The sequence below is a fragment of the Asparagus officinalis genome, chromosome 9 (genome assembly GCF_001876935.1).
Source record: "Asparagus officinalis chromosome 9, Aspof.V1, whole genome shotgun sequence".
NCBI lineage: Eukaryota > Viridiplantae > Streptophyta > Magnoliopsida > Asparagales > Asparagaceae > Asparagus > Asparagus officinalis.
Genome location: NC_033802.1, coordinates 65,129,587 through 65,142,710, shown reverse-complemented (window position 1 = coordinate 65,142,710; position 13,124 = coordinate 65,129,587). Strand labels below are relative to the sequence as shown.

Sequence of the window (13,124 nt, the reverse complement as noted above, 5' to 3'; positions counted from 1 at the left end):
AGGCGCTAGAGCTAGCATTGTAGAAAGAAGAAGAATAGAGTGTAGAAACTCAGATTTTTTTTGGTGTCCAAATGACACAAAGTTAATCTCTATTTATAGAGTTTGAAAAATAAAAATTAATGGTATAAAAATTATAAATTAAATCATTGTATTTATCTCAAAAAATATCAATTAAAAATAAAGAGGAAAACAAAAATTATTGCCCAATCAAATTTCGCCACGCGGCAGCTAGCAGGCATGCGCCAGACCTGTCCGCGCGTGGCCTTGTCAGAAATATCCGGGGTGAATTTTCACCCATTGGCCTTGTCTTTTTGATTCACCTTTTCAAAAAACCCCTGCTGCAACCAAATATCTCTTCAAATAACCTCTGCTGCATATGGTCGTAGGGATAAAAAATGATAAAAATATTATTTTATTGATTTCCTTGTACCGATTTCCGTTTTTTGGTTTTTAGGAAACCAACCAAACAGTCCCTAAAAGAACCTTCTAAAAGATACCACTGTCCTTGTCCTTATCTTACGTGGCACTGAAAATTACAAGGATGCCACTGGCATCGGGCCTCCGGTTTCGGTTTCCGCGTTCGCGGTATTCATTAGTTTCGGACCCGATGGCGGTGGTTACGCCCGTTAACGCTTTTTCACTTTACTAGTGCTTTGTCGGCAAAGATGTGTCATTGGTATGACGTGGCAAACTTTTATTGGTTATTATGACAAAGTATGCGTGGGCTCCACTTTCTTCAACGAGTGGGAAGCCAATGAACCATTTTATGAGTTGATTTTTGACATCAAAATTTCATAGATTCATACACGTGCAAGTGTAAGAAGAGGAAGACACCAAAAGCTGTTATTATACATAAACAAATTGTATTATACATAAACATATATAAATAAATAAATATATATATATATATATATATATATATATATATATACTTATACATATATTATACATATATAAGAGAAAATATACTTATATAGTATACTTATATATACTTATATAAGAGAGAATATACTTATACATATATATAATTATATAAGAGATATATACATAAATAAGAGAGAGTAGACTGATATATACTTATATAAGAGAGTATACATTGTATACTTATATATACTTATACATATATTATACATATATAAGAGAGAGTATACTTCTATACTAAGAGAGAGAGAGTATAAATAAATATATATACATATATTATACATATATAAGAGAAAGTATACACTGTATACTTATATATACATATACATATATATATATTTATATAAGAGAGAGTATACTTATATATAATTATATACTAAGAGAAAGAGTATATATATATATATATATATAATATACTATTTCGGGCCGGGCGTCAATTATATACTAAGAGAAAGAGTATATATATATATATATATATAATATACTATTTCGGGCCGGGCGTCGATGACTGCACTCGGACCCGGGCCGGCGGGCTTTTTGGACAACCCTACATATATATCAGTGTAATCACATATTTATCGTTATAAATATCAGTGCAATTACAACTGTATTGATAGACAACAGTGACGTGTACGGTTTAATATTATATTATATTAAATAAAATGTGTACCAGATGTAATTTTTTTCTCTTCTTATTATCGCCAGCAAAGCAACTCATGATAACTCATGTTACTTTATGAGCATTGAAAAGTTTATCATGTTTCATAGATTTGTGGAAGAAAAATTAGGAATTCAAAAATCCATGCACATTTATCTATTAAACATATGTCATATGCTGCTAGACTTGGGTTTTGTTTTAACTTTGGGCTATTTTAATGAAAAAAGAAATTCTGAGACATCAAAAGTTAAAAATGACCTAAGCTTTAGGTACTTAAGTGCAAATTACCCTGGGAAAAGAAGAAATTTTCAAAACCAACCCAAATCATGTTTTTATTTTTAAAACCGACCCTTTTTTTTTATTTATCAAAATCGGCTCACTTTTTGCCACGTCAGCTTGATCTTATTTTCTAATTAGTCGGGGTTACCAACTCTGACTATTTAGGACAGCAAAAACCGAGTTTAAGGCTTCTAATTGGAGTTTAACAATCTCCTAAACCGTCGGGGTTGCCAACCCCGACTGTTTAAGAATGGAATTAAGCTGACGTGACAAAAAGTGAGTCGATTTTGATAAATAAAAAAAAGTGGGTCGGTTTTGAAAATAAAAACATGGTTTGGATTGATTTTGAAAATTTCTTCCTTGCTAAAATCATGTTGTACTAGGAACTGAGCATAAAAAGAGTGAATCTCACTGAGAATTCTTAACTTCCAAAGAGATTTTCACCACAAACGGTAAATTTAGCAAAAATTAGTAAAGATCCAATTTATTGCACACTCCCCCTCTGTCCTCCCACTATAAATATGTATTTTCTTTCTCCTCTTTCTTCCTCTTTTGACTCCCCCCTCTCTCTCCTCTGTTTCTCTCTCTTCAGCGGAGCTCTCAACGATCCTCGCTAGATCTCCTCTCTCTCTCTCTCTCTCTCTTTCTCTCTCCTCTCTTTTGTTATCAAATTCTTGGGGAGATTTTGGCGAGAGAGGGTGAGAGAGAGTTTGAGCGTCGATCTGAGGAACTAGGTGAGCTTTTACTTAGATCTGCTTTGAATTCGATTTAGATCCACTCTAATTTTTGTTGTGATCGCTCGTTCTTGAGTTTTTCTACTTTGTTCCGATGCTAGGTTTTGGTTACGGATCGATCCGCGCTCCAGTGTTTGATTTAGTTTGAGTTTGCTGTTTATTGATGTGTGATCTCCTGTGATCCTGTTTGAATTACAGGGTATCGCAAGATCTACTGTTAATTTTTTTATCTCAGCTGAATACAAATGTGCAAATGTAAAATTTTAATGTGATCTCAGATGACTGATGCTATTTGTTTGCGGACAGATTAAAATTTTGTTTTTTTTTATTTATTTGAAGAAAATTAGTCGACTTGTTAGTTCTTCTGCATCGTTTGTTGTAATATTGCTTTTTTTTTAAATGCTTGCATGGTAAATATTAGCCTAGGTTTTAGACCAAAAGGGCTGATTTTGTAAACTAGTGACTGCTAATGGTTTTGATTGATAATCGGTTAGTCGGAGAATGACGCCCTGCTATGACTTTGCGTCTATTATATTCAAAATTTGAAAATTTGTGGGTTCAGTTGCTTCTTTTGGGAATTTGACTGTATTGGCATGGACTAGTTAGTTGTTACTGATCTTAATTATAATGGATTTCAGGGTTATGGCGTCTACTCAGGGAGCAACAGGATGGTTGAGAGGGAAAGTGAAGGCAGTTCCTTCGGGAGATTGCTTGGTGATAATGGGAAGCACCAAAGCAGAGATCCCGCCCGAGAAGACGATCACCCTGGCGTCAATCATTGCTCCTAGGCTGGTATGGTGAAGTTTCTTGAAGTGAAAATGCAATTGTTCATAATAAGAAACACAATTGCTTACACGTTGCCCAAATGTTGTGTTTCGCATGAGAACCATGAAACCATTACATTCATGATTCTTTCTTGATCTTGACAGAGGAGCCTTTCGTTAATGAAGGCTGTTATCTTCTTTTGTAAAAAGACCGTTTCTTTGTTTGGACAGATGGATGATTCACATGCTTATCTGGTGATTTGGGAAAATATGGGGGTTTATGGGGGTTTACATGCTAAAACCCCTTATTAAAATGTAAAAATTTTTAAAGGCATATTTTAGTTTTTCAGGCTTACATTCTAGGCCTATGGCTCTTGAGAGTTAACAGTGTTAGTTTGTGTTAATTTGGGAGGTCATGTGTGAAAATTTTAGGTCTTTTGTCTAATTTTCAAATCAGGCACGCACGCACTCATAAAAAGAAAAAGAAAAAGAAAATACATGCTAAACAATTTGGCTTATGATATTTTTATGCTATTCATGTATATCATGCTGATAAATGCAGCTATGTGTTTAATTATTGATATCTTCTTGTGTTAAGTAATAACATCATCTCTTCTTTGGCTTATATAATCCTTGTTATCTAGATGCATGCAATATACTCTTTTGACTGACATCGCTCATTCTCTTGCATTGCTTGATGTCATAGGCACGCCGTGGTGGAATTGATGAACCCTTTGCATGGGGTAGCAGAGAGTATTTAAGGAATCTCTGCATAGGAAAGGTCTTTCTTTTGAACCATAAGCATTTGTATCTGTGCTGTGTAAATAAGTTTTCTTAGCATGGAGAAGAAAATTTATCAAGTTCTTTATCTTCTTGATTTTTATAGGATGTGACGTTCAAAGTAGATTATACTCTTCCATCCATTGGGCGAGAGTTTGGTTCTGTCTTTCTTGGAGACCAGAATGTTACAAAACTGATCGTGGAAGAAGGATGGGCAAAGGTATCCAATGCACTAATTTACTCTCCTATTGCCTCTTGTATATTAAGATTATATCTTATACTTGTCTAAATCTATAGGTCCGAGAGCAGGGTCCGCAAAAAGGGGAACCAAGCTCTTTCTTGGTGGAATTGCAGGCCTTGGAGGAGCAAGCTAAGCAGAAAGGTCGAGGCCGTTGGAACAAGGCTAGTATGCTTTTTTCTGTCATTTTGCTATGCAATAGAGAAATATCATCATAGTGTTATGTTTTCCTTTGTGAACAAATTTGACCTTGTTTATCTTAAAGAACAAAGTAGAAACTTTTATGAGACCGACATCCCCACAATTTAAGTTTCACGATTGGAGGCAAGGTTTCTTGAAATGGAAAGTGGAGGGTAGCAGGGTTTGGCTCGCCAGTGAAAAAAATTGAAGTAAAAAACAAAATGAAAGTATAATAACACTATGTAGTGGGTAAAAGATAAGAAAACTTTATACAAAATAAATTCTTAAATGGACAATTGTGATATTTAAAGTGCAATGAGATAGTGAAATCTATCTAACTATATACAATTTTAAGGAGTGAGGACAACAATAAACATTGCTAAGAATTAAACCATAGTAGAAAGGTTAATCAATTTAGAAGGGACTATTGTGAAGTTGTCACACACTAAAACATAACGGAAAACTAACAGCTTGGGTGCTTGTCGGAGCCTTCGTTGGTTATAACACTTAATGAAGGATAGAGAGATGACAAAGAGATCAAGGTATCCATTTGTTTGGAAAACAGACTGAATTTTATCTAGTTAGATCAATAAAGGTTTTATCCTGCTTCTGCCTGCTAAAGAGTGTGGGTCTTCTAGCCCTTAAGCATGCTGAATCTTAGAATCTAGTAGGCTTTTTACACAGTGTGGGGATGAAGCGAAGTGGCATTGAGCCACTACTTCTGAAACAGCCCTAAACAGAGTTTTATGGGTTTTTTTATAATGATGCTTATATGATTACATACGCTTTTTTATTTTCACCTTTTGAAATTAGCTTAAAGGAAAGCCCTTTTAGTGAATCCAAAATAAGTTTAATGTGGTTAAAGCTTATAAAAGCTTTATCCTTTTCAGTCTGCTAATAGTGGGTTAAGGTGGCATTTCAAGCCCTGGAAGCACATGGATGCTAGTAGGGTTGAACCACTGTGTAGAACAGGACTGAAGGTATTGAGGAACTAATGGTATTGCAGGTAGCAGGTTTAGATTGGAACCTGGCTGAGCTTTTGAAAATAATTCATATATAACTGAGTTTCTTTATTGAAAATCTCGTTTATGTAGCGCTAACCTTGGCTAATTGCTAGGAGAGAACAAGTCTCAATCACATTCACATAATGAAGGAAGCTACAGTTTGTCCATTTAAGAACAAGACCACCAAAAACACCCAAGCCTTCATCCCAAAAGTTCAGCGTCAACTACACGATCGTACTCTTTCATTTAGTTATATTAAGGGTTATTTCCTCCATGTAACTATTTTTAACCATGTTCTGTTAAACCTGCCTCTAATTCTTCTTGTTTCGTTAACTATATTCTTATTATTTCTCTTAAGTGGTGCATTTGGTGACCTTTCACTGCACATGACCAAACTATCTCAATTGATTCTCTAACATTCTATCCGAGCAACTTCTTACTTCCTATAAATGCATTTATTTCTTATCCTATTTATTAGTGCATATTCACATGTCCAGCGTAACATTCTCATGTCTTCTGCACATTTTTATGCATGTTTCTTAGTTGCCCTACATTCGGGTCTATAAGCTATTGTTGTTTATGGACGTTCTATAGAGTGGTTCCTTCAACTTCATAGGTATTCTACGAGTCTACAATCACATAGGACTTCAGAAGCACTTCTCCATGTTAACCATCCCGATTTGATTCGATGAACCACATCATCCTCAATTTACCATGTTGACAAATGAGTAATCATAAATAGCGAAAGTGATAGTCCTAGATATTTATTGAAAATCAATATAATGTTATGCACTCGTTCATTTTCACAATTTTAAATAAAATTACATTTCGTATATTAAGTTTTGCTTCTATCGTTAATTGTCTCGTTTCTTTTAAAGGCCCTTTCTTAATATTTGGCATTGAAAATCAATGCAGGAAACTGATGAATCTATAAGAGACCTTCCCCCTTCAGCCATCGGTGACCCTAATAATTTTGATGCACAAGCCTTCTTAGATGCAAACAGGGGGAAACCAATGAAAGCCATTGTTGAACAAGTTCGTGATGGAAGTACACTTCGAGTCTATCTGCATCCGGGTTTTCAATTTGTTCAAGTTTTTGTTGCAGGAATCCAGGTATTGTTTTGGTGGGCAAAATTTCCTTAAAAATTGTATGTTCTATATTGTATTGAGTTGTTGTAACTGATGGATATTCTCTTGGTCTTAAACTTAGGCTCCATCGATGGGCAGGAGAGCTGTGATTGAAACAATTCCAGAACCTGATGTAGCTACTGATGATGCAAACGGTGAATCTTCCGCTGATGCTCGGGCACCGTTGACATCAGCACAAAGGCTTGCTGCCTCTTCAGCGGTATCTACTGAAGTTTCACCTGATCCATTTGGGAGAGAAGCTAAACACTTCACAGAGATTCGGGTTTTAAACAGAGATGTAAGTGTCCTCAGTTCTAAGCTGCGTTGACTATCTTCCTCTTTTTCTTCTCATCTTAGCTTTTCTTTTTGGATTTCTAGGTCCGTATTGTATTGGAGGGTGTGGACAAATTCAACAATCTGATTGGTTCAATAATTTATGCTGATGGTGATACTCCGAAGGACCTGGCATCGGAGCTTGTAGAAAATGTACGTTCATGATTTTGTTTCATCCTAATTGTTACGAGATTTGCTACTGTGACATAGCTAGCTAACGCCTGCTAAGTTTGTTTCTTGTTTTAACACTAGTATTCCTGAAACTGCACTAATCACTTCGCTTGAGTAACCACTTTGCCTTTCAAGGTTATGAATTTTGATTTCCATCTGGTGCCAAAGCTTGTGCCAGCATTTGCATATTTAAATTATTATAACATAAAGTTTGCTCTGAAGACATTGAATTTTGCATTTGCCTAGTACAAACAGGTATGTGCATTTGCATCATTAAATTACGAAACTATAATGTGTTATGTTGCTGAAATACAAATGGTCAGATTTGATTTGGTTATTGGTTTCTGTATATCAATTCTCAAGACATTTTTGTTAAAAAAACTGGGCACATGCATATTTTTTTTGGATTGTGGGACCTGAAGTTTATGCTTTTTTCGTGAATACAGTAACAAATTCATAATTTTGTATTAATTATTACATGTAGCACAGGTCCCATCACAGTATAATAATGTAGGGATGCTATATTTTCATTTCTGGTAGTGAGATTAATATTTGAATCTTTACAAGTTAATGCGGGAACCAGGCTTTCATGTACATGCCACATAATCTAAATTGACGTTGGTGGGCTATGTTAATCTCTGACATGGAAACCCAGATGTATTCTTGTACTGTTTCTCACATTGTAATTGTCATGGTGATCTGTACGAATGTCAACTTCTATATACCGATAACGTGAGACCCCAACTTTAGTCCCACATCGGGAACGGGAATTTACAGTGAATTTGTGTCTTAAATAGGTAAGTACAAGATTCAAGTGTAACACCGGTTAGTCGATTTTGGCAGTGTATTAGGCCAAACAACGTGTTACACTTGGTGGGTCCCACGGCTTGCACGGGCCAACGGGCCCATGGGCCGGGAGTGTGATAAATGGTATCAGAGTAGTTGCCAGTCAGAAATGTGGAGCTAAGTGTTATATGGGACTAAGTGTTACACCGTGTGAGTGCGGTGGGAGCCACCTCTAGAGTCCACGTCACATGGCCCTACTAGGATGGGCCAATTCTCATGTCGCGACGAGGACGTCGCATTTGTAAGGTGGGGTGATTGTGAGACCCCAACTTTAGTCCTACATCGGAAATTTACAGTGAAATTGTGTGGCTTATATAGGTAAGCCTAAGACTCAAGTGTAACATCGGCTAGTCGATTTTGGCAGTGGATTGAGCCAAACAATGCGTTACACTCGGAGGGTCTCATGGCTTGCACGTGCTAACGGGCCCATGGGCCCAGGGCGTGACAGATAAGTTTGTGCATATTAATATATTTGATAAATATATCCAGCTACAAGTGGGTTTTGCATATTCATTTCGGCATTGACATTGATAGATTTGAATTAATTATTTGATGTTTCGAGCTCTAATATGTTTACTTGCAGCATGAAATTATTGTTTAGTTTTGACATTTTCTCTCAGAAATCAGATTTTCCAGATAGCTATTTTTCTTTTGTATTGGGAGAATTAAATTTAGTTATTACTATAATGAGATAGTCCTGAATTCTGCACTGGAAATGTTCTTGCTGCTGGTAAAAACCCACCAATTTCGTTGGCCTAATGGCTAGCCAAAATCCATTTAAGAAGTAAAAGAAATAAAATGTGATATATGAAACTCTCTGAAAATGACAGTGGAAGAATTGTTTTCTATGTGAAGTCTTTGCAAACTTGTTTTGATGTTTATTAATGTTTTCATAAAAGAAATATTTGAATATCGTCTTTTGGTAAATTGTTCATGTTACTTTCTATTTCTGTTGGTCATAGAACCCGCACACACGCGCACAAATATCAGACATTATGCATTTACATACATAAATATTAAGCATAATTTTTCTCAACTAACAACAAATAAGGCATACATTTTTAGAATATTTTGGCTTATTTACTATTAAACTATAAGTCCAAATGGTACATAGTTCATAATTCCCTCCAACATATGCAGGGTCTAGCAAAATATGTAGAATGGAGTGCCAACATGATGGAAGAAGATGTGAAGCGTAAGCTTAAGACTACTGAACTTCAAGCCAAAAAAGAACGGTTGAGAATGTGGACAAACTATGTTCCACCTGCTTCAAATTCAACGGCAATCCATGATCAGAAATTCACGGGAAAGGTAATGTGCTAAATCTGAATTATTGACTGTAATTTTTATCCGCAATCTATCTCTGCCAATCAGATTATCTTATCTCTTTCTATATGTCTGCCAATTTAGGTTGTAGAAGTTGTCAGTGGAGATTGTATAATTGTTGCTGATGATGCTGCACCCTATGGAAGCCCACTTGCAGAACGTCGAGTCAATCTTTCAAGCATCAGGTGCCCTAAGATGGGAAATCCTCGTCGAGATGAGAAGCCAGAACCATATGCCCGTGAGGCTAAGGAATTATTGCGGACACGTCTTATTGGCCAGCAGGTGAAATCTTCATTTTCTCGAATCCCTGATGGAGATTTTGGGCACACAAGCATCTACTGTGACTGATGTTAGATTTTCTCATGTTTTTTCAGGTGAATGTATCTATGGAATATTCTAGAAAAGTTGTCATGGGTGATGGACCCAATTCTGTAGCTGTCTCTAGCCCAGCTGATTCTAAAGTAATGAATTTTGGATCCATCTTCCTTGTGTCTCCATCAAAGGAGGGTGATGTTGCCAATCCTGCAGCCCCTTCTGGTAGCCAAACCACAGGACTCAATGTTGCAGAACTGATTGTTTCACGTGGGTTTGGTGAGGTTATAAGACACAGAGATTTTGAGGAAAGATCAAGCTATTATGATGCTTTACTAGCTGCGGAATCACGTGCCGAGAAAAGTAAAAAAGGGAAACATTCAAAGAAGGATCCTCCAGTCATGCATGTAACGGATCTGACTGTGGTAAGTAATGGGACCTTTTTCTCTAGAAGCATGAAATATGGCTTTTCCTCACATATCTATCTCATTTGGATCTCCTATTTTGCCTAGGCTTCAGCAAAAAAAGCCAAAGACTTCTTACCGTTTATTCAACGAAGTAGAAGACTTCCAGCTGTTGTTGAATACGTCCTTAGTGGTCATCGATTTAAATTGTTTATTCCCAAGGAAACATGCAGCATTGCCTTCTCATTCTCTGGTGTTAGATGCCCAGGTCGAAATGAGCCCTACTCAGATGAAGCTATCGCATTGATGAGAAGGAAGATAATGCAGCGGGATGTAGAGGTACCACTGTCCCATCTGCAAGTTTTTTTTTCATTCATTTATCTTTAATGGTGTGTAAATAACTTTGATTTATATTACACAGGTTGAAGTCGAAACAGTTGATAGGACTGGGACTTTCCTGGGTTCTCTATGGGAGTCTAAGAAAAACATGGCTGTGCCTCTTCTTGAAGCTGGATTGGCAAAGCTCCAAACGTCCTTCGGTTCAGATAGGATCCCAGATGTCCACCTTCTGGCACGAGCTGAGCAATCTGCAAAGGAGCAGAAGCTGAAAGTAATATGCGATTAGATGTTTTTTCTAAATCTTCATTTCACCTTCATGGTTTTTATTGACAATTTCATCTTTCTTTTTCTCAAGATATGGGAGAACTATGTTGAAGGACAGGAAGTTACTAATGGAGCTCCAACTGATTCAAAACAGAAGGAAGTGTTCAAGGTGGTATTGATAAAGAATTTAAATGATTTACTTCATGTTCGTGGGTAACTGACGGCCAATTATATTATATGTGATGGCAGGTTGTAGTGACTGAAGTATTAGGTGGTGGAAAATTTTATGTTCAGACAGTTGGTGATCAGAGGGTTGCTGCGATTCAACAGCAGCTTGCTTTGTTAAGTATTCAGGAAGCTCCTGTGATTGGAGCTTTTAACCCTGTGAAGGGTGATATTGTCCTTGCTCAGTTCAGTGCAGATAATTCCTGGAATAGAGCCATGGTAAGATAATTAGTACAATTTAGTTTAAAGTTCATACCTTTTAAACTGCCTTTAATTAGGTCTTCCTGACAAAATTTGGGCTTTCATCTGAGTAACAATAATGTTCTTTACTTTTCCCATTACAATGATTGGGGAATGTTGTCATTGGGGAATGTTGTCATATAAACTGTCGAATGTCAAGTCTAATTAACTAGTTTCATCTGTCATATAAACTTCAAGTTCCAGGATGGAAAATTAGTGGAGTTGGCTTGTTCAATTGATTTATACTCATATCTTGCTGCATGTTGATCAAGGAGGAGCAAAGGTTTGAGTTGATTAAAGTTGCAGCAGCTAGTTTGTATCAGGTTCAACTCAAGCCTATGCCAAGCACGTTTAAGGTTATGTGCTGCGTATATTGGTTTGAACTCAACCCTGATAAGAATTCAGTGAGCCTTTTAGCTAAGCTCGACATGGGACAATTTATGGGTTTATAGGAAGGTTATAGCTCCAGACTCCAGTTAGCATCTGCCATATCCAGTTAGCATCTCCCTTTTCACTCTTATTCCTTCATTTTACTCCCAATTCTAAATACTGAGAACATGCAGGCAAGCTTTATGTTCTGCATAACTGCATGAATGTGCAGTTGCATACTCTGTCTGTTCGAAGTTGAACATATTTATAGGGAAACGGACACATCTACAATTCTTCTAAATTGATAAAACCTTATCCTTTTTTAAAAGGAAATGTCTTATGTTGTCACTATGTCAAATACTGTTATATTGTTTATATTTATATATCTGAACAAGTTAAATTGTACGTGCATGCGGGATATATTTAACATGACGAGAATGTAAACTTATTTTCCAATTAACTTTTAGCTGTAAGAGCTGTTGTGTGAAATGTTGTTGTTTCTATTTTCACCTGGTCTTCATTTCCTATTTCTTTCTAGAATCTTGCATCTCCTTCTTGGTTTTCAAAATTTAGTCTGGTAAAGAGCAAAGAATCTGATTTGCTTCAAATAATAACAAAGGAATACATATAAACTATTGTATGTATGTTCCTGTTCTATTTATATTACTAGGTCGATGAATTTACGTGTCGCATGTGACTATCTTTATTCACTGCGCTCATAGTCAACCATGCTCTGATTCTTGAAGCAATAATGCCAAATTACACATTTTATATTCTACTACGATACACTCTTTTTACCTACTGTATCCTAATTCTTCTTCCTCAAGTTTGTTGCATGTGCTGATTATTGAAGTTTCACTGATTTGTTTTCAAAAAGAGATGGAGGATGCTTATACTCACCATATGTGGATGTTAGTTTGATGCATTTGTTTAACTTCCAAATCCTGATGATTTAACTTTATTTTCATTCTATTATTGACACCCATGTTCACTTTATTTTCCTGAAGATTGTCAATGGACCAAGAGGTGCAGTGGAGTCACCAGAGGATCAATTTGAAGTCTTCTACATTGATTATGGAAATCAAGAAACAGTTACATATAGTCGATTACGACCTCTGGATCCCTCAGTCTCCTCAGCGCCTGGTTTGGCTCAGCTATGCAGCCTTGCATTTATTAAAGTCCCAAGTTTAGAGGATGATTTTGGTCAGGAAGCTGCAGAGTATCTGAGTGATTGTACCCTAAATAGTTCAAAGGAATTCAGGGCAATGATTGAGGAAAGAGATACCTCAGGAGGAAAAGTTAAAGGGCAGGGAACTGGAACAGTTCTTTTAGTTACCCTCGTTGACGCTGAAGCTGAATCCAGCATCAATGCTGCAATGCTGCAGGTTTGAACTCTTCCAATTTGTGAAGCTTTACACATTTTATGTATGCTTTCCCATACCGAATTCACGTTAACTTATAGTTACGTTTTCCATTTTGTTGGTATCAGTTACGACTTACCAATATATTGGAATATTATTGCTTATACTACCTTGGCATTTTGTCAGAATCTGAAGTGCGGTCAATCAAAAGTGCTTGCATCTGCTTGTTCCTTCATGCATGTTAAATG

At 36.5% G+C, this 13,124-nt stretch overlaps 1 protein-coding gene across 1 annotated transcript in view; it reads left to right on the top strand.

Annotated features, from left to right (window-relative positions):
• Window positions 2,431-13,124, top strand: part of LOC109824516 (ribonuclease TUDOR 2-like) — a 12,504-nt gene continuing 1,810 nt past the window's right edge. The window contains exons 1-16 of the mRNA XM_020391134.1: window positions 2,431-2,592; window positions 3,231-3,384; window positions 4,063-4,137; window positions 4,243-4,356; window positions 4,434-4,538; window positions 6,474-6,671; window positions 6,769-6,984; window positions 7,065-7,172; window positions 9,177-9,347; window positions 9,447-9,644; window positions 9,737-10,099; window positions 10,187-10,417; window positions 10,500-10,688; window positions 10,773-10,850; window positions 10,931-11,125; window positions 12,523-12,900. Coding sequence (XP_020246723.1) covers window positions 3,235-3,384; window positions 4,063-4,137; window positions 4,243-4,356; window positions 4,434-4,538; window positions 6,474-6,671; window positions 6,769-6,984; window positions 7,065-7,172; window positions 9,177-9,347; window positions 9,447-9,644; window positions 9,737-10,099; window positions 10,187-10,417; window positions 10,500-10,688; window positions 10,773-10,850; window positions 10,931-11,125; window positions 12,523-12,900 — 2,769 coding nt within the window. The 5' untranslated portion in view covers window positions 2,431-2,592; window positions 3,231-3,234. The remainder of the gene's footprint in view (window positions 2,593-3,230; window positions 3,385-4,062; window positions 4,138-4,242; window positions 4,357-4,433; window positions 4,539-6,473; window positions 6,672-6,768; window positions 6,985-7,064; window positions 7,173-9,176; window positions 9,348-9,446; window positions 9,645-9,736; window positions 10,100-10,186; window positions 10,418-10,499; window positions 10,689-10,772; window positions 10,851-10,930; window positions 11,126-12,522; window positions 12,901-13,124) is intronic.